The following is a 26,437-nucleotide window of genomic DNA, read 5'->3' on the forward strand; positions in this document are numbered from 1 at the left end:
ACACCATGGACTCGGAGGTAGGCTGCCCTGGCTAATCTATCCATAGATAGCAATAACCGACGAATTGGAAGCTTGTTAGTAGATTTTTTTCTCCACCATCACGCTTCATGCAATCTTCAGGCGAACTTCAGGCGTGGCGTGTGCATGTGATATTGTAACGTGCGCGAGGGAGTGGGGATCTGTGGCGTGTGCACGACCTGTGATTGACAGTCAGATCTCACACCCCCCTGCGCTGATTGGACCCGATGATCCGGGAGCGGTGGATTTTTGCAAAACAAATAACACGCTCCAGGTGGAGTTAGAAGCTCGTTTTTTTTTCTAAAACCAACTTATTTATGTTGTTCTGTCAGATTATAGAGTCAATTTCACTGAATATGATCAAAAAAATGTTGCTGACGGCAGCTTTAAAAATGTGAATATTCACGTTGCACTAGCGGTGGACTTTCAGCGCGTTTATTTAAACATTTATTTTTTAAAGAGCAGTTTGTGTGTCAAAAGAGCCAGCTCTTTTCAGTGAGCTGAGTCAAACGAGCCGGCTCATGAAAAAGAGCCGAAATGCCCATCGCTATTATGCCTATCGCTAGTTATTAGGTGGCCAGTGTTTCACTTTCCCTCCAATAAGTTTTAATATCACGGCGACGTACAGTATGTGTGCTTACTGGGAACATAATAAAGACACCTGGACTTGGTTGAGACCAAAAGCCATATTTGGCAAGACCAGTGGCCGAGACCGAGACAAGTCCAAGTCCGAATGCCAGCGAGTCCGAGACCATAGAAAAACGGTCTTGAGTCCGGACTCGAGTCCAAGAACGGACTTGAGTACTACAGCCCTACCTCCCATAATAAGATAGTGTGAGTTTAGGTCAGGGAGTAGATAGAATATTTTCTGAATAAAATTTAATCATCGTAATATGGTGTGTATATATTAGCCAGAGTCACGGTTAAACTATAAAGAAGTCCTGAAACAATAACATATCTACCACCGGAATCAACTAAGGTTTGTGAAGGAGAAAACAGAATACACTTATTGATAATAATTACCACCCCTCTAGATTTATTGAGAAATTTAGAATGATAAACTTGTTCAATCCATTTATTACAAAGTCTGGCATGATCTGAGTTTTTTAAATGGGTCTCTTGCAAAAAAACAATAGAAGTATTTAAATGTTCTAAATGTGACAATATCTTGCAGCGTTTGATTACATTGTTTAAACCTTTGACAATCCAACTGGTAAAATGAACACATGAACCACCGGACTGAGCATTGAGTAAGCTAGTGGTCATTGGTTGCAACAACAACAACAAAAAGATAAAGTGTAAAAGTGTGACTCTTTTGTCTTGATATACAGTGGGTATGGAAAGTAAAATTATTCCCCTTAAATGTTTCACTCTTTGTTATATTGCAGCCATTTGCTAAAATCATTTAAGTTCATTTTTTTTCTCATTATTGTACACACAGCACCCCATATTGACAGAAAAACACAGAATTGTTGACATTTTTGCACATTTATTAAAAAAGAAAAACTGAAATATCACATGATCCTATTTAGTAAAAGCACCCTGTTGATCTAATACAGCCATGAGTCTTTTTGGGAAAGATGCAACAAGTTTTTCACACCTGGATTTGGGTATCCTCTGCCATTCCTCCTTGCAGATCCTCTCCAGTTCTGTCAGGTTGGATGGTAAACGTTGGTGGACAGCCATTTTCAGGTCTCTCCAGAGATGGTCAATTGGGTTTAAGTCAGGGCTCTGGCTGGGCCATTCAAGAACAGTCACGGAGTTGTTGTGAAGCCACTAGCTGTATACTTAGGGTCATTGTCTTGTTGGAAGGTGAACCTTCGGCCCAGTCTGAGGTCCAGAGCACTCTGGAGATGGTTTTCGTCCAGGATATCCCTGTACTTGGCCGCATTCATCTTTCCCTCGATTGCAACGAGTCGTCCTGTCCCTGCAGCTGAAAAACACCCCCACAACATGATGCTGCCACCACCATGCTTCACTGTTGAGACTGTATTGGACAGGTGATGAGCTGTGCCTGGTTTTCTCCACACATACCGCTTAGAATTAAGGCCAAAAAGTTTTCTTGGTCTCATCAGACCAGAGAATCTTATTTATCACCATATTGGAGTTCTTCAGGTGTGCTTTCATGTGTCTTGCACTGAGGAGAGGCTTCCGTCAGGCCACTCTGCCATAAAGCCCCAACTGGTGGATGGCTGCAGTGATGGTTGACTTACTACAACTTTCTCCCATCTCCCGACTGCATCTCTGGAGCTCAGCCACAGTGATCTTTGGGTTCTTCTTTACCTCTCTCACCAAGGCTCTTCTCCCCCGATAGCTCAGTTTGGTCGGACAGCCAGCTCTAGGAAGGGTTCTGGTCGTCCCAAACGTCTTCCATTTAAGGATTATGGAGGCCACTGTGCTCTTAGGAACCTTAAGTGCAGCAGAATTTTTTTTTTTTAACCTTGGCCAGATCTGTGCCTTGCCACAATTCTGTCTCTGAGCTCTTCAGGCAGTTCCTTTGACCTCATGATTCTCATTTGCTCTGACATGCACTGTGAGCTGTAAGGTCTGATATAGACAGGTGTGTGGCTTTCCTAATCAAGTCCAATCAGTATAATCAAACATAGCTGGACTCAAATGAAGGTGTAGAACCATCTCAAGGATGATCAGAAGAAATGGACAGCACCTGAGTTAAATATATGAGTGTCAGGGCAAAGGGTCTGAATACTTAGGACCATGTGATATTTCAGTTTTTCTTTTTTAATAAATGTGCAAAAATGTCAACAATTCTGTGTTTTTCTGTCAATATGGGGTGCTGTATGTACAATAATGAGTAAAAAATGAACTTAAATGATTTTAGCAAATGGCTGCAATATAACAAAGAGTGAAAAATTTAAGGGGGTCTGAATACTTTCCGTACCCACTGTATCTGAGATTCTGAGATTAAGTGAAAGTACAAAGAAATCGCAAAAGAAAAGAAAAAAGAAAAGAAAAAAGAACATGTACTACAAAAGTAGAATGAACATTACTCATTATCACACAACACAGTCTTAGTCAAAGAGAGCTCTGTAACAAATTGAATATCTTAAGAAATAGAGAAAAAAAACACAGTTCAAAGACCGCATATGAAATTGTAAATAATAGAAAGTCAAAGCTGCATGGTCTGTAAATGTTCTTAATGCAAAAAGTCAATAGTCTGATGCAACGCAGAACTTTTAATGACATTACCAATCAATTACCTATACAACTGCGCTCACATAGGCCTACTGCCCTGAGTGGAACATTGTCCAAAAATCTGTCATTTATCTGTAACCACAGCAGCTACCTCCCTTGACTGTTTGGGTTTAACCACGGTGGTCAGGAACGTAGAAACGGCATCGGGGGTGTCAAAACTGTGCAATTCACTGTTGAATGAAAGGAGAAGTCTGCAGGGATACAGCATCCTGAATTTGACACCAACTCCGTGCAGTTCAGCCTTAAGTGATTTAAACTGATCCCATCGTTTCTTGAGTTCCGCAGAGAAGTCAGGAAAGATAAAAATCTTGGAATCCTTATAGTGTAACTCTCCATGCTTGCGTGACAAACGTAAAATTTCTTCCCTGGTTTGGAAGCGAAGAAAGCGTACGATCATATGGGTCTCGGTGGTGCATGTGTCCCGGATCGCAGTTTGGTTGCGAGGGACCGATGTGCGCGCTCAATCTCCGGCATCTGATGTAGTTTATCCCCGAAAAGTTCCAAGAAGAACGATGTCATGGAGTGAGAGGGCTTGGGCGTTTCAACATTCTCGGGGATACCTAATATACAGAGATTGTTCCTCCGGAGTTAAGAGCTGGAGTTAACCCCGCGCCCATGTTACCAGCATCGTCAGCTTCATCAGGAGCAGGAGAAGCATGTTTAGATTTAGGCATTGCAGCGATAATGACAAGCTATCAATCAAAGGTTCTTTGTAGACGTTGTCTTAAAGTATTAGGAATATTAAATGTTCCTGTTGACTATTGAAAAGAAATAACATTTATGGAGCAGCTCCCAGACGCGCCTTACTCACTCAACTGCATGCCGGAAGTCTGTCAAAAACTTATGTTGACAAATAAATTGGAATTTCTCTGTCCAGATAGCACAAAGAAAGAGAAATATTGTTCATATACATATAACAGGTTGAAAATCTGCGAACTTACACTTTAATAAATGGGTATATATTTTCCATAATAAAAATGGGTCAGAAATGTACTCCTATCACATACTTTGATTATCAATTTAAAATTAATATATTTAAGCAAAATGTTTTTCTAAAGATTTCGACAGGGGTGGCTGGCCAATAGAGGGCGCTAGGGCGTGTTTGGGTGGCAAATTGTGTTTGGGTGGGTAATAATAATAATAAAAATTATTATTATTTTTATTTATATAGTGCCTTTCCAACGCCCAAGGTCGCTTTACAAATAATGTAAAGGCAGTGGTTCTCAAACTGGGGTACGTGAAGTGACAGAAGGGGGTACGGGGACAAAATGCTGAATTTTGCCGTTCATTTAATTCTACCTCACGTTAAAATAAGATTTAAACTGAGCATGCATTTCTATCAGGTAAAATGCTGTAAATGCATGACATCTGATCAAATTACCTCATCTTTTGCGGTCAAAACTGTCTGCATTTAAGCAGCGTGTAGGCTATATGATAGGTCTCGTGCAGATTTCTGCCTCTGCAAATCGCGCTTTACTACCATTCTCAACAATGTACATTACCTTTGTAAAAGTTGGGATTTAGCACTTACTAGCATGAAGAACAAATATAGACAGGCTGTGCATGGAGATCGATTTAAGATTCAAGCTCACTTCGATACAAATTCCAGTGTTTAATGTTGATCACATTATATGAAGATCCACACAATTGCAAATGTGACATTGATTTTATACAACAGTTCAACAAACGAAATATTACTATTAAGTGATGTTCATTTTCAACATTTTTTACAACAAAATAATAGCTCCACAGCAGAACTGTAGCAAACAGCAGAGTTTGTGAACGAATCTGTGGCTTTGAATGAATCATTAGTCAATGATTCAATGATTAATTCATAAATACAGCCACTTGCTTCGTTACTGAATGAATGACTCGATGACTCACCACCTACTGGAGGTTTTAATTTAATATTTAAAAGCATCACTTAGTTTTTACCATCATTGCATATTTCTCTATTTAACATTTTTTTATTTAAAGCATTATTTATTTTATAAAGGTATTTGTAAAGGTAAAAATGCACTTGAAAAATCGATTTAAGGGGGCAAATATTGTCCCTTACTGAAAAAGGTGTGACTGAAGACTGGGGGTACGCAGAAGGATGTTAAAAGCCTCATGGGGTACAACTCTAAAAAGTTTGAGAACCACTGGGACAGGGTTAAGGAATAGAACAAAATAAACATCAACATCAAAGCACAATACACATACCAAGAGCAGAAAGTAGGCCTAATATACAGAGGTCACTTACAAAGTTAGGTTAAAGATGCAAACAAAGAGGGATTCAAACAAATAGCATATCAATAACAATGTATAATTTACAGTCTGTGAGCTGAAGAGTAATATTCAGATAAAAAATGTGTTTTTGAAGGAGAGAAGGGTGGATGTTTGATGGATGTCTTGAGGAAGAGCATTCCACAACTTTGGAGCCACTACGCTAAAAGACTCCCGTGGTTACCAGACTATTGAAACCAACTGAAAATGACACAGCCCTACCAAAGATATTTTTCACCAGCCGCCACTGGATTTCGAACAGTATGTGTGTATGATTTGTAACTTCCTTTTGATTGACAATGAAAAACCATAACTAATTTAATATGTACTAATAGAAATGTAATGTGAAATTTGTGTGAAAGTGGATGTAAGAAAGAGGATTTACAAATGTGTGTGTGTGTGTGTGTGTGTGTGTGTGTGTGTGTGTGTGTGTGTGTTATGTAATCTGACACAGGGACACAGAGGAATCAGGATAAACTTTAAATCCGGCATAGAGGAGTTCAGTGAATGTGGTGTTGAGTGTGTGTAAGTGTGTGAATATGTGTCTGTCAGAGATGCTGTAGAAGGACAGAATGCCGGCCGACACGTCCACATACACTCCTGCTCTTTTAGATGAACAGATGGCAGGTATACGAGTGTAGATATTATTGTGACGGACAGTGAATCTGTCATTATAGCAGTTCAGACTCCAGGATTTGTCATTGTATCCAAATTCACAGTCATCACTCTCTCCTTTCCTGCTGATTCCTTTATATGTCACTGATATTTCAGCACATCTGCTCCATTCAGCCTCCCAGTAACAGCGTTCAGTCAGACTCTCTCCACACAGAACCTGTTCATACTTCTCAAATCTCCCTGGATGATCAGCATACAGCTGATGCTCTTTCACACGTGTTACCTTCCTGTTCTCCTCAGACAGAATGAGACGACTGTTTGCTGTGTTTGGATCCAGTGTGAGATCACAGGCATCTGAACAAGAGAAGAGATACTCTGTAACATAACTTAATAGTGATGTGTCTGTGTTTGTGTTTGTAGACCTACACTTTCTTAGTCCTGCTGTCATCCTGATCTCTCCTCCATGATCCACACTATAAACACAAAAACACACATTAAAGATGATATGCATCATACACACACATGTTCAGTATGTCAGTATTAGAGTTTGATTTACTTGAGTATCTGCAGTGAGCAGTTTGGATCATTCAGTTTGTCAGACAGCAGCTTGACTCCTGAATCTCCTGGGTGATTGTAGCTCAGATCCAGCTCTTTCAGGTGTGAGGGGTTTGAACTCAGAGCTGAACACACATAACCACAGCCTTCCTTTGTCACCATACAGCCAGACAACCTACAGATGGATCAAAACAGCCTCATCATCCTCAAGACAATGACCCGCATAATGAGCTGCATAATGAGCCTTTCATTCAGGTGTGTCACTGAGAGTACCACAAGAATGTGAGGACTTATTTTGAATGCATGCAAATTGTATAATATCCAAGGTAAAGATTTCTAGTAACTATATGCAGTTAATTCTCATACTGTATATTCAGAAAGTTTTGGAATATATCCTCTCCCCAAATGTGTCATTAATAAAAAACAATAATAAATAATTTAATGAGAAGGTTTATATTGACCTATTAAGATGTTGCTTACATCTACCTTGTAAATATATGTTCCTATTTTATTAAAACAGTTTTCACATATAAATCAACAACAATTATAATTTTAACAATATTTCATGTGTATTTTTTTTTTTTTAAGTATGCATTTTATGCATTTTACATATTTCAAAGTTAAGGATTCATTATTTTGAATATTGAAACAAACACTATAATAACATCTTAGTTGATAATTCAATATACCTACTTTATTTTTGACAAAACATCACTATATATTTAACATATGAGCAGAAATTGGTGAACAAAAGCTTATTTGATGTGACAATAGTCTTTTTTACAGTAAAAACTTTATAATATATACAAAACTAATCAACGAAATATTGTCTAAACATTGTCTAAACATTCATATTTCATCTGTTTTACTCATCTCAGTATAGCAATGTAGTTTGGTAAAAGCTAAACTAGTAGATAACATGTTTACTAATGTAAGTCTAATGTAAGTCCAAGTGTGAATGAACGGCACACTTTACTACAGCTGAAGTAAACATCTGTACCATTCATTCATTCACACACAGACACGCGATTCATATTTAAACAGTCTTTTTGCGAGCTGTAGTAAACAACATTGCACATCTGTGCTTTCATTAATTCACACGCAGACACACGATTCATATTTAAACAGTATTTTTGTGGTTTACAGACACTATTGCATATCACGATTAGAACAAAGCAATTAAGAATAAAGAACTTACTACAATTCTCATCTGGATCTGTTTGTCCTCGAAATTAAACTAAACCAGCATTTCTGAGGTATATTTCCCAGGATTATTATTACGATAGTATTATTCCTCACAGCGAAGCAAGAGGACGTAAACTGAATGTAAAATAAACTTGATGTGTTTTATCCAGCTGATGTGGGCGTTGACACGTTTGCATGGATCACCTCAGATCATTTGTGTGTGCCTTGGCTTTTGGAATTAAAATAGCCCCACATCATCACATAGCCTTTACCATACCTAGAGATTGGCATGGTTTTATTTCAGTTAGCCTAATAGCTGGTTTGATTTGCATTGAGAGATGATCTTATGGAAAGTACTCCATGCCAAACTCTAGGTATGGTGAAGGCTATGTGATGATGTGGGGCTATTTTAATTCCAAAAGCCAAGGGAACTTTATCAGGATGCATAGTATTCTGGATCCATGAAGTAACTGGCCTTTAAAAATAAAAATCTGCCTGCCTCTATGGGAATTTAACATAGGGGTGTCCAAAATATGCACCCTGTATTTTAAGGAAGAACATTTATTTATTTACGATACATTATTCATTCACAAAGAAAATTGGAGTCCTTAAAGGTTGGATTTTTCCTAATTTTTTTAATTAAGGCATTAAGTTCAATTTCCAAAAGATGATTTTTTATTCCTCTTTTTAGTCAACTTTAGCATGGTTGTCTAAACTTATGCATAGCACTGTATCTGATAATTCCTTACTTTATTATAAGTCCAGCATTTTAGCTAATTCATCATCAACAAACTTTTGCTTATGGATGGGTATTGGATATGCTCTCTTCCTCACCAGTACTTTGTCATTGATATTGATCTTATGAGTAACGGCGGAAGTACATCCCAATAATCTGTGCACACCGTGGGCCAATTGAACAACAATTGTTCCAATTGTCTTTTTTCACTTCTTGAAGCCTCCGCTGTATTCACCAACTCCTTTAACATAGCTTGACTAGCATCGTTTAGCTGTCTAGTTGGAAGTGCTACATGCAAACTAGGAAAGTAGTTATACTAGTGCAGGTAGGTATCAAGTAGGTATACTTGAGGGTGATGTAACAGCGAGCTTCAAGTCAACAGGGTTAGTAAAATACTGTAGCTACTCAAAAAATCCATCTTCACCCCAGAAAGAGTCAGAAATTCAAGTCCCACGATGAGAGGAGGTTTGGCCATACACTATACACTGAGAAACTTTACCAAGTGCATGTTGAATATGGTCATTTGCCAGGGAAAATGGTTGACCCCTACTAGGCTGTAAAACCTCCCTTTCATGCTTGATCTGAGTCCACAGAGACTCTTGGATCAAAGAATAAGTACTACCTGTATCAATAATTGCCTCCAAATGTTGGTTACAAATATCTAAAAGCAGCATCAGAGTAGACATGTATGACATACAGCAATGTTATGGTTGTTTGACCTACCTCGACTGGATTTCCCACCTTCACATAAAGTTGCTTGTTCAGCTTGCCTCTGTCTCTGGAAAAATTCTCTTCTCATTCAGGTCCCATTCCACCAGCGTGCCCACACAAACTAGCTCTATTGTGGATACAGTCCCTCTCAAGATACTGGCAATGTGCGGATTGCAGTTCCTCAAAATAGCTTGAAGAATCTCATGTTCCATCATGGTTGGCTTTAATCTCAAGCACAAAGCTCTGTACTGATAGACAAAAGATCAAATGTTCTCATCCACTCCCTGTTTTCTTTCTCTGAACTTTCTCTTTGCCTCCACCTCATGATCTTCAGGTAAAAATTATTAAAGGGTTCATAGACTGAGAATTCAAATGTTCCTTGATCCTTTGACAGTTAAGAGTTCGTTATACTATAAAAATACCCTGTAAGTTTCAAAACTCAAAACTTCCTAAATCATTAATTAGGATAACTATAAATCATTAAATAGAAAACTTTCAAACTTCCTAAATCAATAATTATTCCAAAATCTGCTTTTATTGAAACCAAGGCCAGCAAACGACAGGATCTAAAAAGTGGAGACTTGTGACGTCACTGTCAGGTTTCGTACAGGAAGCAGACAAGAAGGTAAGTTTTAAGTGCTTTATTTGCAGAACGGAACGGATCCAGTGGAGAATGTTGAGTATGCAGATAACAGATAAACAATGGTAACTTAACTCAATGATAATAATGTCTCTATTGCAGGTGATGATGGCAGATGACAGATGAACCAGGCTGAAGAAGATCGGGAAAGCATGCGGATGACGAGAGGTGAGTCTGTGTGTCAATGTTAGAGATGTGTATTGACGTGACCAGACCAAGAGTGAGTGACTGACTGAGTGCTGAATATAAAGGTGAGCTGGTGATGGGATCCAGGTGACGGTGATTACTACTTAGAAGAGAGTGAGTGCAGGTGTGCGCCAAGGAGGATTCTGGGGAGTGTAGTGCAGAGACAGATGAGGAAGAGAGACGGTGAATGTGACATTACTCCCCCCTGCCACAAGGCGCGACCCACGCCGAAGACGGCAGAACACGGGAGGGGGGTGGGCATCCTGGAGTCCGTGACGGGGAGGTGGACCGGGTGTAGATGGACGGACTCCAGGATGGTCCAGACGGCCATGGCGGAGCAGACTGGTCAGGGGGCCATGGCGGAGTAGGAGACCACCCCTCGGGCGGTCCAAGTGGAGACGACCCCTCGGGCGGCCATGGTGAAGCAGGCTGAGGAGGTGGCCATGGTGAAGCAGGCTGAGGAGGTGGCCACGGTGAAGCAGGCTGAGGAGGTGGCCACGGCGGAGAGGACCCTTCAGGTGGCCATGGCGGAGAGGACCCTTTGGGTGGCCATTTCGGAGAGGACCCTTCGGGTGGCCATGGCGGAGAGGACCCTTCGGGTGGCCATGGCGGAGAGGACTTATTGCCCCCGCCCAAAATTTTCTTGGGGAGGTTGACGGGCTTAGGCTCCGGGTAGGAGAAGTCCAGCGGTGAAGGCGTGTCAGGGCTGGACGAGACCAGTGGCGAGGGCAGGTCAGGACTGGACTGGACCAGCAGCGAAGGCGGCTCTGGGCTGGACAGGACCAGCGGCGAAGAGGACTTTGAGCTGGGCAGGACCAGTGACGAAGAGGGCTTTGAGCTGGGCAGGACCAGCGGCGAAGAGGGCTCTGAGCTGAATGGGACCAGCGATATCCGGATGACGAGAGGTGAGTCTGTGTGTCAATGTTAGAGATGTGTATTGACGAGACCAGACCAAGAGTGAGTGACTGAGTGCTGAAAATAAAGGTGATCTGGTGATGGGATCCAGGTGACGGTGATTACTACTTAGAAGAGAGTAAGTGCAGGTGTGCGCCAAGGAGGATTCTGGGGAGTGTAGTGCAGAGATAGATGAGGAAGACAGACGGTGAATGTGACAGTCACAGGGCAGCTTTGGCCCCACCCACTGGAGCATTAGTGAACAGTGACATGAGAACAAGAAAAGATCGATACAGGATCAATAATACCATTACCTTCCAAACTATCCTAATGCTAGGATAGTGGGTTTTTTTCCCAACAATGTGAACGCAAGTTTATCTAGACACTTGCCAAAACTCATTGAAATCATTCATCACAAAATTATGATGCTGTTACAATGTACAGTACATCAAAGCTCTTACTGTATTTGCATTGTGTTTGCATTGTTATTTGGTGAAAGCCAGGGGTATAAAGTCCAGGTTCAGAAAGTAAAAGTCCTCCTCAGTAGTTATTGTTCCAATCACTTGGATTTGCTAATTAGCACAGTTTTTCAGTCAGGAGATAGAACTAATTAGTGAAATCAGCTGGCTGAGGTCATGGGTGGAAAAAATATATGGCAGAAGTTTTACCTTCTGACCCCTGGACTTTACACCTCTGGTGAAACCTCTGAATTGCGTTACAATCTTTTAATACGCGATGTAACATTAGTACATTAATTTAGACAGCTCTACACTGCTGCTTGTATCATATAGTGTTATCCATGTAAATACAAATACACACTTTCAAGATGAAGCTCATTGCTAAAATTTAATTTATATGTTTTTTATTTTCAATTCACACTGACATGTTAAAATCTATCTTAAATACCTCAGAATCTGCAGGTGACTGTTTGGACTCTTCAGTCCATCAGAGAACAGCTTCACTCCTGAATCACACAGGTCATTGTTACTCAGGTCCAGCTCTCTCAGGACACAGTTTGAGGATTGAAGAGCTGATGCCACAATTTCACAATGATGACCACTGAGATTACAGATGGACAATCTATAATAATAAAAATGTGATTACACACTGATTAAAATAAGCACTGAGACAGCTGGACTGACAATTACTTAATGATTTAAATAATTAATTATCAGTTCTGACTGAAAAATATGACCCTCATTGTTTTCCAAAATAATGTACAGTAAGTTCTGCAGTCTTTGAAACTCTTAGTTAAATGCAAAAGTTTAAATATTAATCATTTACCTTTTATTTAGTGTAATACACAGACATGAATGTAAACTGCACATTTACAAAGCAAAAAAGTTTACACCAAAGACAGTTAACCTCTCTAATAGAAAACGCTGTTCGGCTCTCGGGAGAGTTTAACCCAGTTTAAGAGCCACTCCTTGGATGGATTAGACGATAGTTGATATGATAATAGAAACAAAGCCTTTTCAAAAAAAATATAGGAGAACGAAGGACTTATGTGATTTTGAAAAGTTTAAAGTTTCTAGAAATTTAGTACAGAAAAGGATAAAGGAAGCTAAGAGTAATTTTATTCATGAAAAATTAAGAGGAAAGAATGTGGATTCAAAATCATTGTGGAATGTATTAAAGAAGATAGTAGCAATGAAAAATCTGAACCTACCTCAACTAAGATAGGATTGGATGATGATGGAGAGAGTGAATTTGATAGAAGTAAATTTGCAAATAAATTGAATGATTTGTTTACATCAATCGCTTCTAGATTAGCAGAAAAGCTCCCCTTGGCTAAGTGAAGCAATGGGAGTGAATTTGTCTGATATTTTTATGAAAGAAAGGGTGTTTTGCCAAACTCCTTTTCTTTTAGAAAAGTTTCAGTAGAAGAGATTAAGGTAATATTAGAGCAATTATAAGTGTCTAAAGCAACTGGGCTGGATGGTATTCCAGCAAGGTTTTTAAGGGATGCAGCGATTATCATTGCACCTTCTATCACCTATATTGTGAACGGTACTGTACCTTTCATTGGGGAAAGGTACAGTACCGGCAGATATGAAGATTGCAAAAATTATTCCAATATATAAGAAGGGTAACAGACAGGATCCAAGTAACTATCAACCAGTTTCTATTCTGAGTGTAGCTTTTAAAATAATAGAAAAAGTTGTGTATAAACAGATTTATACAGAGCCCGGGAAGTCACCTGTGTGAGAAAAAAAAAAAAAAAATCCGTGGCGACGGTTTTGCAATGTGTCCGCTCAGTTTATAAACCATACTCACAAATTCTCAAACTGTTCCCTCGCTTTAACAAATCATGCCCACGGATTAATAAACCGTACCCACAAGAGTTTCTAATCCGCGCTCTCAGATTTGTAAATGGTGCCTTCAGTTTTTGCAATCTGTACCCACAAATTCATAAACCGTGCCCATGCTTTCGCAATCTGTTCCCATAGGTTTGTAAACTGTATTCACGGATTTGTGGCTCACCCTCATTTTAGAAGAACACGTTTTTAACTAATCTTATTGTATATTGTTTATTGTGTATTAACCCTCTCGGGACGGATTGGGCGGTACCGCCCAAAATGGCATACTTTTACAAATGTGTAATTATCTTAAAAACTATTAATGATAGAAAGATGCAGTCTTCCTCAGATTCCGCTGAAAACAATGGTATATGGTATACACACTTCCTTGTTGCATAATACCACTGCGTATAAGGCCAATGAAATCGATGTTGTTAGGAATATTCCACGCGCAAAGACCAATGGAAAAATTGCCGCTGGGAGGAATATTTTTCTTACCCAATCAGAGGAAGGTTACCATGACGGATTCTAGCTAATCAGAGGACTCTGTAGCCTTGCAAGGGGTGGTACTATAGTAAGTGATATGACGCAAACAGCGTCGAGTGGAGAAGGAGACAGAGAGCGAACAGAGCGGAGTATTACACACAGAGATTTATATGAGAGAGAGACAGAACGATTATAATATTTATTAATATTAGCAATATTTAATAATTATAGCATATTAGCAATTATAGCATTATTATTTTATTGTTTTAACACTTGTATGATGGCAAGCAGTAAAAGATTTACCTCAGAACAAATTCTGGAACAATTACTGGAAAGTGACAAGGCGAAATCCGAAGCTGACAGCTTTTTGAAAAAACGTTGTATATAAAGTTCATTATTTCATTGTTCTTTACACTTTTGATTGAACAATTACAAATATCTGTCTAGCAAAGTGTTTGGAAAATATATTTTTTGTTGAAAAACTGTTTACTATTGTTGTGTGAGGTGTGATTTTCAGTAATAAATGACTAAAATTAAATTTTTGAAATTCTCTAGTTTATTGTACATTTTTTACTCATACTTCCTTTTTAAACACATTACATGCATTCTTATGTTAGCTTAGGGTCTTCTGAATCCATAGATACCAAACACATGGTGTTCCATCTCCATTACATATGGTTTATAAGCCCAAATGTAAAAATAGAGAAAACAGACCAAAAAGGGCTTAGTCCCCAGAGGGTTAAGTGGAATACATCAAATTGTCTTAACTGCATCTGCATGCTTAAAGTGATTCTCAATTGTAGCGGGTATGGGGTGGAATATACGATTTAATTTGAATGACGTGCATCAAATTCTTTTGTTTATTTGCACTTTATTATTATTGTCTAACCTGTATTATGACTGATATTTGACGAATTGCTTTGTTCCTTTTTTGTAAGTTTTGAACAAAAGCGTCTCTTAAGTGTGGTTACCCAAGCCTGCTTAAATGCCGTGGGAAAGGTACCAGTGTGAAGAGAGGTGTTGATGATGTGCATGAGTGCGGGTACAACTGAGGAAGAAATGGCTTGAAGTAGATTAGTGGGAATAGGATCAAGCGGACAGGTAGTAGGGCAATTGGAAAGGAGAAGTTTGGAGAATTCTGCCACTGAAAGCAGAGGAATGTGTGTGTTAGCTGGTAAGATGTGTATGTCAGTTTGTGGTTTGGTAAATTGGCCACTGATGGTGGTTGTTTTAATTGTGAAAAATGTGGCAAAATCGTCTGCTGTTAGGGTTGATGAAGGGGGAGGAGGGGAGGGTTGAGATGAGAGGAGAAGGATTTGGAAAGCATGCAAGAGTCAGAAGAATTGTTAATTTTGTTGTGATAGTAAGTCATTTTAGCAGTAGAGATATTAGCAGAGAAGGAAGAGAGGAGGGATTGATAAAGAGCAAGGTCAGTAAGATCTTTCAATTTGCGCCACTTCCTCTCTGAGTTTAGAGCGATGTTCACAGAGAACATCAGATAACCAGGGGGCAGAGGGTGTGGCGCGGGCTTGCCTGGAGGAAAGGAGACAGAAGTTGTCCAAGCAGGATGTTAAAGTGGAGAAAAGTGTATCACTTGCACTGTTAGTATCTAGTGTTGAGAGCTGATCAGGTGGAGGAAGTGTGGATGATACCAAAGAGGATAGGCGAGAGGATGAGAGTGAGCGTAGGTTTCCCCAAAAGGATTAATAAGATTTAGGTCTAGAAAAAAAAAAACATTGTATCTAATCAGTCACTGATTCTTGGGAATTTGGCTAAAACAGGTTTTAATTTTGAAAATAAAAAGTTAGTAAAATTACAAAATCTGAAGATATATTATTATTGACCAAGGTCTTGGCTGTTCAGCAATATATCGGTGCAACCTCCTCATTTTGTATTTTTTTCATAAAATAGGCGTTTTTCCAGTTAATACTTTGTTTTTGTCAACACCGTCAGACACAATAAAAAGCAAATCATTTTTTATTTATTTGGTCTAATATGTATTTAGAGTTTTTAAATCATTATCTGGCATTCTTAGTACACATATTTGCTGTTAAGTGTTAAATATTCACTTTTTTTCATGTTTTATACTGTTTCACGTGTACTCCTTTAAAAGATCTAACATCATACAACGTTTACTTTAAGCCTAAATAGAAAAAGTGATGTTTTTTTATTTAACAAACATATTTTTTGTATTAAAAGATACCATTACTTTAATAACTCAACAGCACTGAAGAAACATATTGTAAGCATATTCATTTAAAACAAATAAAACTCCCTCTGACGGTGGTGACTTTAGAACTGAGGGTGGTGACACTAATCTGACGGTGGTGACAGTGGCCTCATTACAACATACAATTCCAAAATTTATACAACTCAAGTCAATGGCTTCTTGCTTAACAACTTTATTTAACTATTTGGTCCAAAAAATAACAATCCTGAGCACTGTGATAAACATTTAGCCTGCCTACTCCGAGCTGGATCGTGTATGGCCTGATCCACCGGACTGTTTGGGGGAGTTTCTAGGTGATCTGAGCCCTTTCTCTTACGTTCTCTTGATACTTTTTGTCTATGTTTCCAAGCCTTTCTCTGACTTCTCTTTTCCCTTTCATTCAAGTCATTGCTATTTTTTTAGCTTCCCTTCCTCCACCCTCTTCTTCCATCTTTGCCTTTCCGTTCTGAGGTATTCCGCCTTTAAAGGAGAACTTGGCAACTTTTTTAACTTAATAAAACTGTCTAGAAATAATTTGGATGGTTAAACAACCTGTTCTGGTGATATTGGTGACTTTCCCCGCTCCCCCCAGCGTTCCCATGCGGAAAACCAACCTTGCAACTTGGGGACTACCGTCCCGGCAAGATAGAAATTGGAAGTCTTGTGAAGAAGCGAGAACGAGAAGCGAGAAACACGAACTGCTTTACAGTAATTCGACATAAACACATGCCATATGATACTGTGTATGATGTATTACCCACCTCGGCTGGCTACGATAATAACATATGCACATGAGCAGTGGTAGAAAGGGGGAGGAGGGTGCCTCAAGTGAGTTTTTTTTACGACTGTGTTGTGAAATATACGGCCCACAGCTGTAGGGGGAGCTCTTTGAGAAAACACGCGACAACAAAAGTGAAGATCAGCGAAGAAATTACTAGAGTTGCCGAGTTCTGCTTTAACTCTGCCTCACTGTGTATTATCTCTCTCCGCTTCTTTTAATATTCCCTGTTTCTTCTCCTCCACAGATAGCTGCTACCTAGCAATAACTTCCTAAAATACTTAGTCAAAGTTGACCTAAAGTAATGACTATGAAATTGGGGGGGGATTACAGTGAATGTTAGATTTGGTTAAATGTTGTCATGCCATTTTCATTTGGCTTTAGTCATGGGAGATGCATAGCCTACAAGGGATATTGTATGTGCTATATAGGTAGGTAGTAGGTGCACTATGTGCATCCCAAATGACGTAAGCCAAATGAACATGGCATAATAGTGAATTGAGAGAGAGGGAAGGTTACCAATGGTTATACCGCAGTTAGGTCCGGTCTAATTACACTGAACAAAATTATAAACGCAACACTTTTGTTTTTGCCCCCATTTTTCATGAGCTGAACTCAAAGATCTCAGACTTTTTCTATGTACACAAAAAGCCTATTTCTCTCAAATATTGTTCACAAATCTGTCTAAATCTGTGTTAGTGAGCACTTCTCCTTTGCCGAGATAATCCATCTACCTCACAGGTGTGGCATATCATGATGCTGATTAGACAGCATTATTATTGCACAGGTGTGCCTTAGGCTGGCCACAATAAAAGGCCACTCTAAAATGCAGTTTCATCACACAGCACATTCCAACAGATGTCGCAAGTTTTGAGGGAGCCTGCAATTGGCATGCTGACAGCAGGAATGTCCAGCAGAGCTGTTTCCCGTGAATTTAATGTTCATTTCTCTACCATAAGCAATCTCCCAAGGCGTTTTAGAGAAACTCGTGTTCGTGAGGATGTTCATGGATATCCACGAACATCCTCACTCTCACTCGTGCTATATTGCTTAATAGTAGCATGCGGTGTAGGCCTGTATGGAAGAAATATAGGGAGAATTACATAAATACAAATATAAAACAGGTTAATGAAACATTACAGGCCATATTGGTATTTATTGTGATGAACAATTATATTCTAGCCTTCGTTGAGGACCATTTGGAGGTTTTTGTCACCACCGTCAGACTGTACGTCACCACCGTCAGACAGAAAACCTGATGGTGGTGACGTATGACGGTGGTGACAAAATATACTCTTTCACATGATATGCATGAGTTGTTCACATTAGCCATCTTTTTTTCCCTCTGTTGCTATCTACTTCAGACCTCTTCTTAAAAAGTATACATTTATGTCATAATCTAATCTAATGTTTTTTTATACAAAAGAGACGGTGTTGACATGTTATGGTTGTGACAGTAGCAGTGTCCAAAAATATGAACAAGTCTAAGAGAAATTAGCAAACTTACAGGAGCTTGAGTGATCTTGAAGCATGCAGAACAGTTGAAGGTTTGAAAATGGGGTCCCCAGGAATTAAGTTGACCTTGTAGTTGCCTGATTTTATTGCTTTTTATAAATATCTGACGGTGGTGACGAATATGTGGGACACATTTTGAGCAACCACAAAATAATTGTAATATGTATTAAAAACTACAAACAGTGAGGTTTGAACAATATTTACTATGTACTCTTTCATGTGGTAAAGATATTTTTCAATTTAATTATTACGTTTTGTTTTTTTAATCAAGTTGAAATGATTATCTCCTATCCGAGGACAACTGATTTTGTAGGCAATGGGCCAGCATATAATCATTAAATTAATACAAATTAAAAATAAACCTATAAAATAACCTTACATATGTGCAAAGGACCCCCTGATTCTAACCTTGATTCTTTTTATTCATGAAAATGTTATTAATTTCCAACAGAATTAGCACTTTTCTTCGTGGGACATGTTTTATCCAAATTCCCAAGAATCAGTGCAGTATATGCATCTCTGCTCGGTCACGTAAATTCACTATGAGTAACTTTCTTCAAGGCAGGGCTTTTATCTCTTGTCTGTTGATGCCCTAAATGCCTTAAATTAGATGATCTGTGTAATCCAGCTAGACTATAAATCACTAATGCTGCGTTCACACCAAACTCGAATATGCGTCTGGCGCGAGTGATTTCAATGTTAAGCCAATGGTAAGACGCATTTACGCGCATCTGGAGGTCTTAGCGAAATGAGGCGTTTAGCGCGGCGCGGTAGACGCGAATTCGCCTCATTGCCGCCCGAGTTGAAAAATCTGAACTTCTGCGTCAATTCGCGCCGCGTTAACCAATCAGGAGCCTGCTTGCTGCTGTCACGTGGTGAACTGAGAGTTTATAATGTTATTTTATGTTTGGCCTCAATACATTATTTTGTAATATGACTAAAATGCACAACAAAGCAAATATTTCACATAAAAAACTCGATTTCAATATGAGAGATACACATTTTGTATTGAATGCTATTTATTCCATATCTATTCTAGATTATATGAAACTTTATTAATCTAATGTAAAGACAACAAACACAATTTAGTGTATAAAAACTTTTAAAAAAAAATCACAGGACAGGTTTCACTTTTGGAGGCTGGCTCCATTTATTATCAAAACAAAAATTAAATGACAGATTAGGTGCGGGAGAGGGTGAACCTCGCGCCGGGCTGTACAGCGCGGGCTCGTCATGCAGTGACCACTCGAGGCCGAGGCCTTTTATACGGCCTACGCTGTCCTCGTCAGCGTCCTAACCGTTAGGTCCACCAAACCTACCTCCTGGAGCAAATTGTGAAACTCCTGAAACCCTCCGGAGGGTTTGGTGGACCCGAGTACAGCGACGAGGTCCCCTACGCAGCTGTTTCTGCTCTCCAGAGCATATACGAGCGGTGACTCTCTCGATTAATGCTAATGCTCGATAAACATCTAAAAAAGATGGCCACCAACAGGTTTCGAATCTTTCGCCTCCGGATTTCGCCTCTGATGCGTGTGACGCGCGTAAATTTCGCTTCAAACTTTTGATTTTACGCGCGTCAATTTCATTCTTGACGCGCAAATGCACACAAAGTGGTCACGGCAGGCGCGAATTTTGATGCATATTCGCGTTTGGTGTGAACGCAGCATTAGGCGAAGCTCCCTCTACCTTAAAAGCTTATACTTCTGCTTGGTCTCCGTTATTAATGCTTTGCTTTTCTTCCTAGATTCATCTAGCTCATCTATATTTATGGAAATCGTAATTTAAATATTTCTACATTAGTAGATTGCACGCAGGTATTCAATTTTACGCAAGTATATCAATCAAGTCTTTTCACTGCTACTTTGTTACTCAAAGGCATAGCAAAATCCTCTAGCAATTCCCCAGATAAACGGTTGCCTTTTACTTTGCTTTATTGCAAAGATTATTCATCTCCGTTCGCAATGGTCTCTTTTCCACGTACACTCATTCTGCTAGAAGCCGTGTTTCTAACTGCTTTACGGATTTATGCGTCAGGGGAATTCACTTCAGTAACCAAACAATTCGATCCTGGCCGTATTCTTTTTTTTTTCTGATTTACACTTTTCACCTAATTTCTTTACTCTCTTTCTTAAGCACTCTAATAATAACTCTCAAAGATCTAGCTTCACATTAACAATTTCTAAATTAATAATTTATTATGTTCCTTCTCATCTATGATAAAATCCTTAAAATCCATCCTAGATCCTCAGATCACTCCCCCTTATTTATCCTACCTCCTCTCTCTTAAGCCTGGTTCAGGACTCATCTAGCTAATATCCTCAAAAGCTGCAGTCTATCCCCTTCCCAGTATACTGGACACTCCTTCAGGATCGGGGTAGCCACTACAGTGGCTGAACGTGGTGTTTCTACTGCAGCCATCAAGAACCTGGGCAGATGGTCTTCCTCTGCATTCGAGTCATATATATAAGACCCGATTTAAAAATCATCCTTGAAGCTCAGCAAGCTCTGCAGTAACGGAATTTCTCCAGGTAAATTCCTATGCAACTACTGGTGGTGGTGTCATGCTCTATCTATCCTGTCACCAGTCTTAGCTTGAATTACTCGTCTGAGTGGCCAACATGACATTGTCTCTATGTGGCTTAGTGGCCGTTGTCTCTGTGTAACCTCATCTCTGTGTGGCCTTAAGTGGCCTTGTGGCATAACGTTTCCTTGTGCTTTGTGGCTTGTGGCAGTGTGGCCCTTCGGGGCTTAGGTTTTGTGTGGTCTCCATGGCCTTGTGGCATATTGTTCCCTTGTCCTTTGTGCCTATTGCTGGCAGTATGGTCCTTCGGGGCTTAGGTTTTGTGTGGCCTAGTGGCCTTGTCTATGAGTTTTTTTGTTTATGTGTGGTATTAGCAGCCTTGTGGCTCAGCTGGGCCTTGTCTCTGTATGGGTCTTTGAGGCCTTGTGGCATATTGCTGCCTTGTCCTGGATGTAAAATATGGCAATGGTGGTCTCACGGCCCTTAGCAGCATTGGTTCTATGTGGCCTAGTGGCCGTTGTCCGTGTGGCCGAGCAGCCTTGTGGCATATAGTTGCCTTATCTATATAAAAAACAAATGGCCATGGTGGGCTTGTGGTCCATTGCGGCCTTGGTTTTGTGTGGCCTTGCGGCCTTGTCCAGTCTTACTGTCTTCTGTGTGGCATTAGAGGCCATTGTGGCTGATCGCCAGCCTTGTCTCTGTGGTCTACCAAGGCCGTGTGGCTGTTTGCGGCCTTGTTTCTGTGGTCTATCAAGGCCGTGTGACCCAGCGTGGCACTGCTCTGTGTGGTCTATCATGGCCTTGTCTCTGTGTGGTCCATCGTGGCCTTGTCTCTGTGTGGTCCATCGTGGCCTTGTCTCTGTGTGGTCTGTTATGGCCTTATCTCTGTGTGGTCCAAAGTGGCCTGGCTCAGTGTGGTCCATCGCGGCCATGTCTCTGTGTGGTCTGTCGCAGCTTGCGGATTTCATGGCTTGTCTATATGTAGCCATGTTAGCCCTCATTTCAACTATTCCCAGCTCTTGCTTCCCTTCAACACATCCTTCTTGTAGCTCAAGGGGAGTAGAGTGTTGGAGCTTATAACGCTAGGTCATGGGTTCATTCTCCAAGGAAAGCAAGAACTGATAAGAATGTAAATGTGTATCTTGAAATGTAATGTAAGTCGCTCTGTTTAAAAGCATCAGCAAAAGCATAAATGTATTAATGTAAATACAGCAGCAGAAAATATAAAAAAAAATGCATAAATGTATAAATACATGACTTCACATAGTACCTTTCAGGTTCACTGTTTCTCCACCTATTTTGGGGGGTCAGCTGCGCCCTGTCGAGTCTGTACCATTGGATTGTGAGCTACGGACGGGGGCCTACACGAAAGAACTTTATAATATTGCTTGCTGGGCTGTTAATAAATGTATAATTGTTATAGTATTTATTCTCCCGAGTCTTTCTGGTAGAACTATGAGAGGGGTACCATCCTCCGGGAAGGATGAGAGTAGCACATCAAGCTTCTCCAAGAAACTGCCGTGATGGTAATTGAATGTGATTCAAATGAGCTGTTTTCACACAGAGGTGGTAAGGAATCAAATTTCCAATCATTTGAGATGAAAAGACCAGTACCTCCACCCTTTCCGGTCAGGCGAGGGGTGTGTGAGAAATTGAAGTTAGTGGAGAGGGCAGCAGGTGTGGCAGTGTCCTCTGGTTTGATCCAGGTCTCAGTTAGGGCCAATAGGCTGAGACCTGAATGACTAGAAATAGATGTAATGAAATCAATTTTGTTTACAGCGGACTGGCAATTCCAGAGACCAATAGGAAAAGAGAATAAAGTACTAGAAGACACCGGAAAGGTACGCAGGTTGTTAGGATTGTACTGCCTCCTACGTGTGACATTTGATTTACGCGTTACTAAAAGTAGTAATAACATATATGTAAAAGAGAGGTCACAAACAAATAGATGAGAAGAAAAGTTGTGTAGAAGACAAAGGAAACAAGAAAATAATACTCAAGTGCCTTATCAGTGTGTCTGCTCTCGCAGGTCGAGTCGCTGGTCTTTACACTTTTCGGTCTTCACACAAGGGCTGCCGCGGTGCACTAGCCAATTTAAATATACATGCCTAATACCTCACTATTGAATTCAGCAGGCCACGCCCTACTACTTAGCAAAGCGAAACTCAAAAGCCACACGAGATGGCAAGTGCCTGGCTATTACACTGGAGAGTAAGAGGGTAACCGTCAATGCCATGCCCCTGGAAGCCCAGACTACCTTCCACCAACCAACATCCTTCATCCCGGAAGGGGAAAAACTGTCAATCAATCGATCGCCTCCAGACTCATGCCCACTGAATGCAGCCCGGGTCTGGGAAATGCGGATAGACTAAAAGTCAGAGACTCACCTTCCCACCCGAAATTGGCTCTCTCTGGGCCTCCTTGGTTACTGCCTGTACTATGGAGCATTGTTAGGCCTCCTCTCATTAGAGAGAGTTATCTTTATTGAGCCCCTCACTCCCTAGAGCTCTGCCAGGATAGCGATTGTGAGTGATAGGCTCTCTGTGAACCTCCTTGCAGGATTGAACGTGGGGCGTTGTTTGGTCTTCTCTCAATTTGGACAACAGGCCTCATCCTCCTAGTACCACAAAGGAAACGAACGATTAGTTAGTGCCTCCCCATGGGGCCCTCACTTAAAGATGTGTGGAAGGCAGCTATGGCTGCCACATAGACATTAAGTGTGGATGGGTAAAGCCCATCAGAGAAATGACCTTGGAGCAACTCCACCACTGAAACCACTGGGCAGTTAACTGGGTCCAGCTGATGTTCTCTGAAGTTGAACACATTCCCCTTTAAAGTGTAAAGTTTCCTTGTGGAAGTAGCTCTAGTGTTTAAGATGGTCTCAACAACCTCGGTTGAGAGACCAGCACTTATGAGTTGCACCTCAGAGCCCTGAGCATCACATCAGGGCCTCTTCCCCAAAGCCTTCCTCGCCTGAATAACAGTCCTCAGATCTGCGTTCGGCTTAGAAGGCTCAATTGATAGTGCTGTCTCGTACCCCAGGCCTTTTGAGGGGGGCTCGAGAATCAACACTCTCCTTCTGCTGCTGCAGTTGTGAGGAGCTGGTGGCTGACTGCTCCCTGGCAGCAGCCCCACAAGATCTGGAGCGACGGCGGGAAATTAATTGTTTAAATGCGGCTGACTGTCGTTTCGCCTCCTGAAACCTCTAGACGACAGTATTAATGGCATCGCAGAGGAGGCCAGAAGGCGAAATCAGGGCATTGGGGAGGAAAGCCCTGTCCTTCTCCCCGAAGCCCAACAGGTTCAACCCCAAATGTCTCTCCGTGGCTACTAATGCTGCCATGGAGTGGCCGAGAGCACAGAGAGACAGGCACTGTTGTCCATTTCTTTCAGTAGGTCAGCCTGGTATGCCTGCATGATACCCATCGTGTATCAGGGACGGCAGTGGCTCAGTGGTTCATGTAGGTTGTCTACAAACTGAAAGGTTGGTGGTTCAATCCCCGGTTCTACCTGACCAAGCGTCGAGGTGTCCATGAGAAAGACACCCAACCCCAGCTGCTCCTGATGAGCTGGATGGTGCCTTACATGGCTGACACCGCCGTCGGTGTGTGAATGGTTGAATGTGAGGCTATGTAAAGCGCTTTTGGTGGCCATAGGTCTGTGAAAGCACTATATAAATGCAGTCCATTTTTTTTTACCATCGTTTGCAGGCATGAACCTGCCCGACCAGCCACCATATATGCCTTGCACACCAAAGCCGATGTTGTATGGCAGGGAATGGAGAGCAGTGCCGGAGACTTAAGGGATGACGCAGCGTCGGGTAAGAGATATGATGCCAGTGTCTCTTCAACCTGCAGCATCACCCCATAGCCTCATAGGCTTATTCAGTGTGGAGATCAGTGAAAAAAGGAAAGATTCCGAGTCTGCAGGAAGCACTCATAGAGCTTACTTTTTTTCTGCGCTTCCTGCTTTTCTGATGGACACAGCTCTGGTCACAACTTCCAGCAGCTCCTTAAAGGCAGGAGAATGAAGTGGCGAGTCCTCTGATTCTCCTGCCTTAATGCCCAAAACATCTAACTCGATGTATTGTCTGTTCGTACTAGAACATGATGGCCTACAAGGTCCGGAAGGAAATGTCTCAGAGGTAGAAACACTGCCAACATATTCAGGCAATTTATGTGCCACAAAAGATGATGGTCCTTTCATAGACCTCTGGTGTTGTGGCACTCCATGACCACTCCCCAGCCTGTGAGGGACACATCCATAGTCACTATTTTCCACTGACACTGGGCTCCTAACACAAGGCCTTGGGACAGGAACCACGTTTTCTTCCACATAACCAAAGAAGGCATCTACGAGTTACTTTAACCCCCTGGGGTCGACAATCATGCCGGCGTGATTTGCTCGTTTTTTTTTCTTATCAGTTCAAACGCAAATTCAAATACTCTGTTGACTTTGATCTTACAAACCAGTTTCATACATCAATCGATCCTGTTAAGTGTGTATTATTTTTGTGTATACTCACAATAAAAACAAAGTGTTGTGCTTTTTGCCAAATAAAGGAAAATAAACATGATGTGAGTTCTGCTTTCTCTCTGTCAGTGAAGTCAATTCTGAAATGCGTCCGAAAATGAACAATAACTCAGCGAATACTCAGTCAAACAGGCATACAGACACACAGGCATGAAGCTTGAATTCTTTTCTTTTAAATGAAGTAATTTTTATAAAAAACAAATATTCTCAGTTTATGTAATCTGTATGGAAAGAGCGAGATGTCAGTCGTTCTCATCTCAGCTCATTATTTTTAATATGACCCCGCCCACGGAGAGCGCGCGCTATTAAAACGCAAATGACAGAGGCATCCATGCAAACTGTAAACGCCCCCATATCAGCTCAAGAAAACACATCAAGTTAATTCAGATCATTGTACTTGTTTACACCGTCTCGCTGCGCTGTGAGGAATAATACTATTGTAATAATAATAATGGAAAATGTACCTCAGAAGTGCTGGTATTTCGAGGAGCAACATATCCTGAGAATACTGTAGTAAGTTTTTTTCATTCTCAAGTGAATCGCATTTCTGTGTGTGAATGAATGAACAGCAGAGATGTGCGCTGTTTACCACAACTCGCAAAAAGACGGTTTAAATTTGAATCGCATTTCTGTGTGTGAATGAATGATCCGCTTTTAGCAAACTACACTCACCTAAAGGATTATTAGGAACACCTGTTCAATTTCTCATTAATGCAATTATCTAATCAACCAATCACATGGCAGTTGCTTCAATGCATTTAGGGGTGTGGTCCTGGTCAAGACAATCTCCTGAACTCCAAACTGAATGTCAGAATGGGAAAGAAAAGTGATTTAAGCAATTTTGAGCGTGGCATGGTTGTTGGTGCCAGACAGGCCGGTCTGAGTATTTCACAATCTGCTCAGTTACTGGGATTTTCACACACAACCATTTCTAGGGTTTACAAAGAATGGTGTGAAAAGGGAAAAACATCCAGTATGCGGCAGTCCTGTGGGCGAAAATGCCTTGTTGATGCTAGAGGTCAGAGGAGAATGGGCCAACTGATTCAAGTTGATAGAAGAGCAACTTTGACTGAA

General features: G+C 40.8%; 1 protein-coding gene across 3 annotated transcripts in view; it reads right to left on the reverse strand.

Annotated features, from left to right (window-relative positions):
- Nucleotides 1–4,823: 4,823 nt before the first annotated feature.
- The window catches only part of LOC311071483 (NACHT, LRR and PYD domains-containing protein 3-like), a 54,195-nt gene continuing 32,581 nt past the window's right edge, over nt 4,824–26,437 (reverse strand). For 2 of the 3 annotated variants that reach the window (XM_084095879.1, XM_084095878.1), the window contains exons 7-10: nt 11,928–12,101; nt 6,671–6,844; nt 6,541–6,587; nt 4,824–6,468 (exon numbers count right to left, since the gene is read on the reverse strand). In XM_084095879.1, coding sequence (XP_083952005.1) covers nt 5,936–6,468; nt 6,541–6,587; nt 6,671–6,844; nt 11,928–12,101 — 928 coding nt within the window. In that variant the 3' untranslated portion in view covers nt 4,824–5,935. The remainder of the gene's footprint in view (nt 6,469–6,540; nt 6,588–6,670; nt 6,845–11,927; nt 12,102–26,437) is intronic. The other variant, XM_084095880.1, reaches the window with a different exon arrangement.

This window comes from Abramis brama (assembly GCF_963993115.1).
Source record: "Abramis brama genome assembly, chromosome: 20".
Taxonomy (NCBI): Eukaryota; Metazoa; Chordata; class Actinopteri; order Cypriniformes; family Leuciscidae; genus Abramis; species Abramis brama.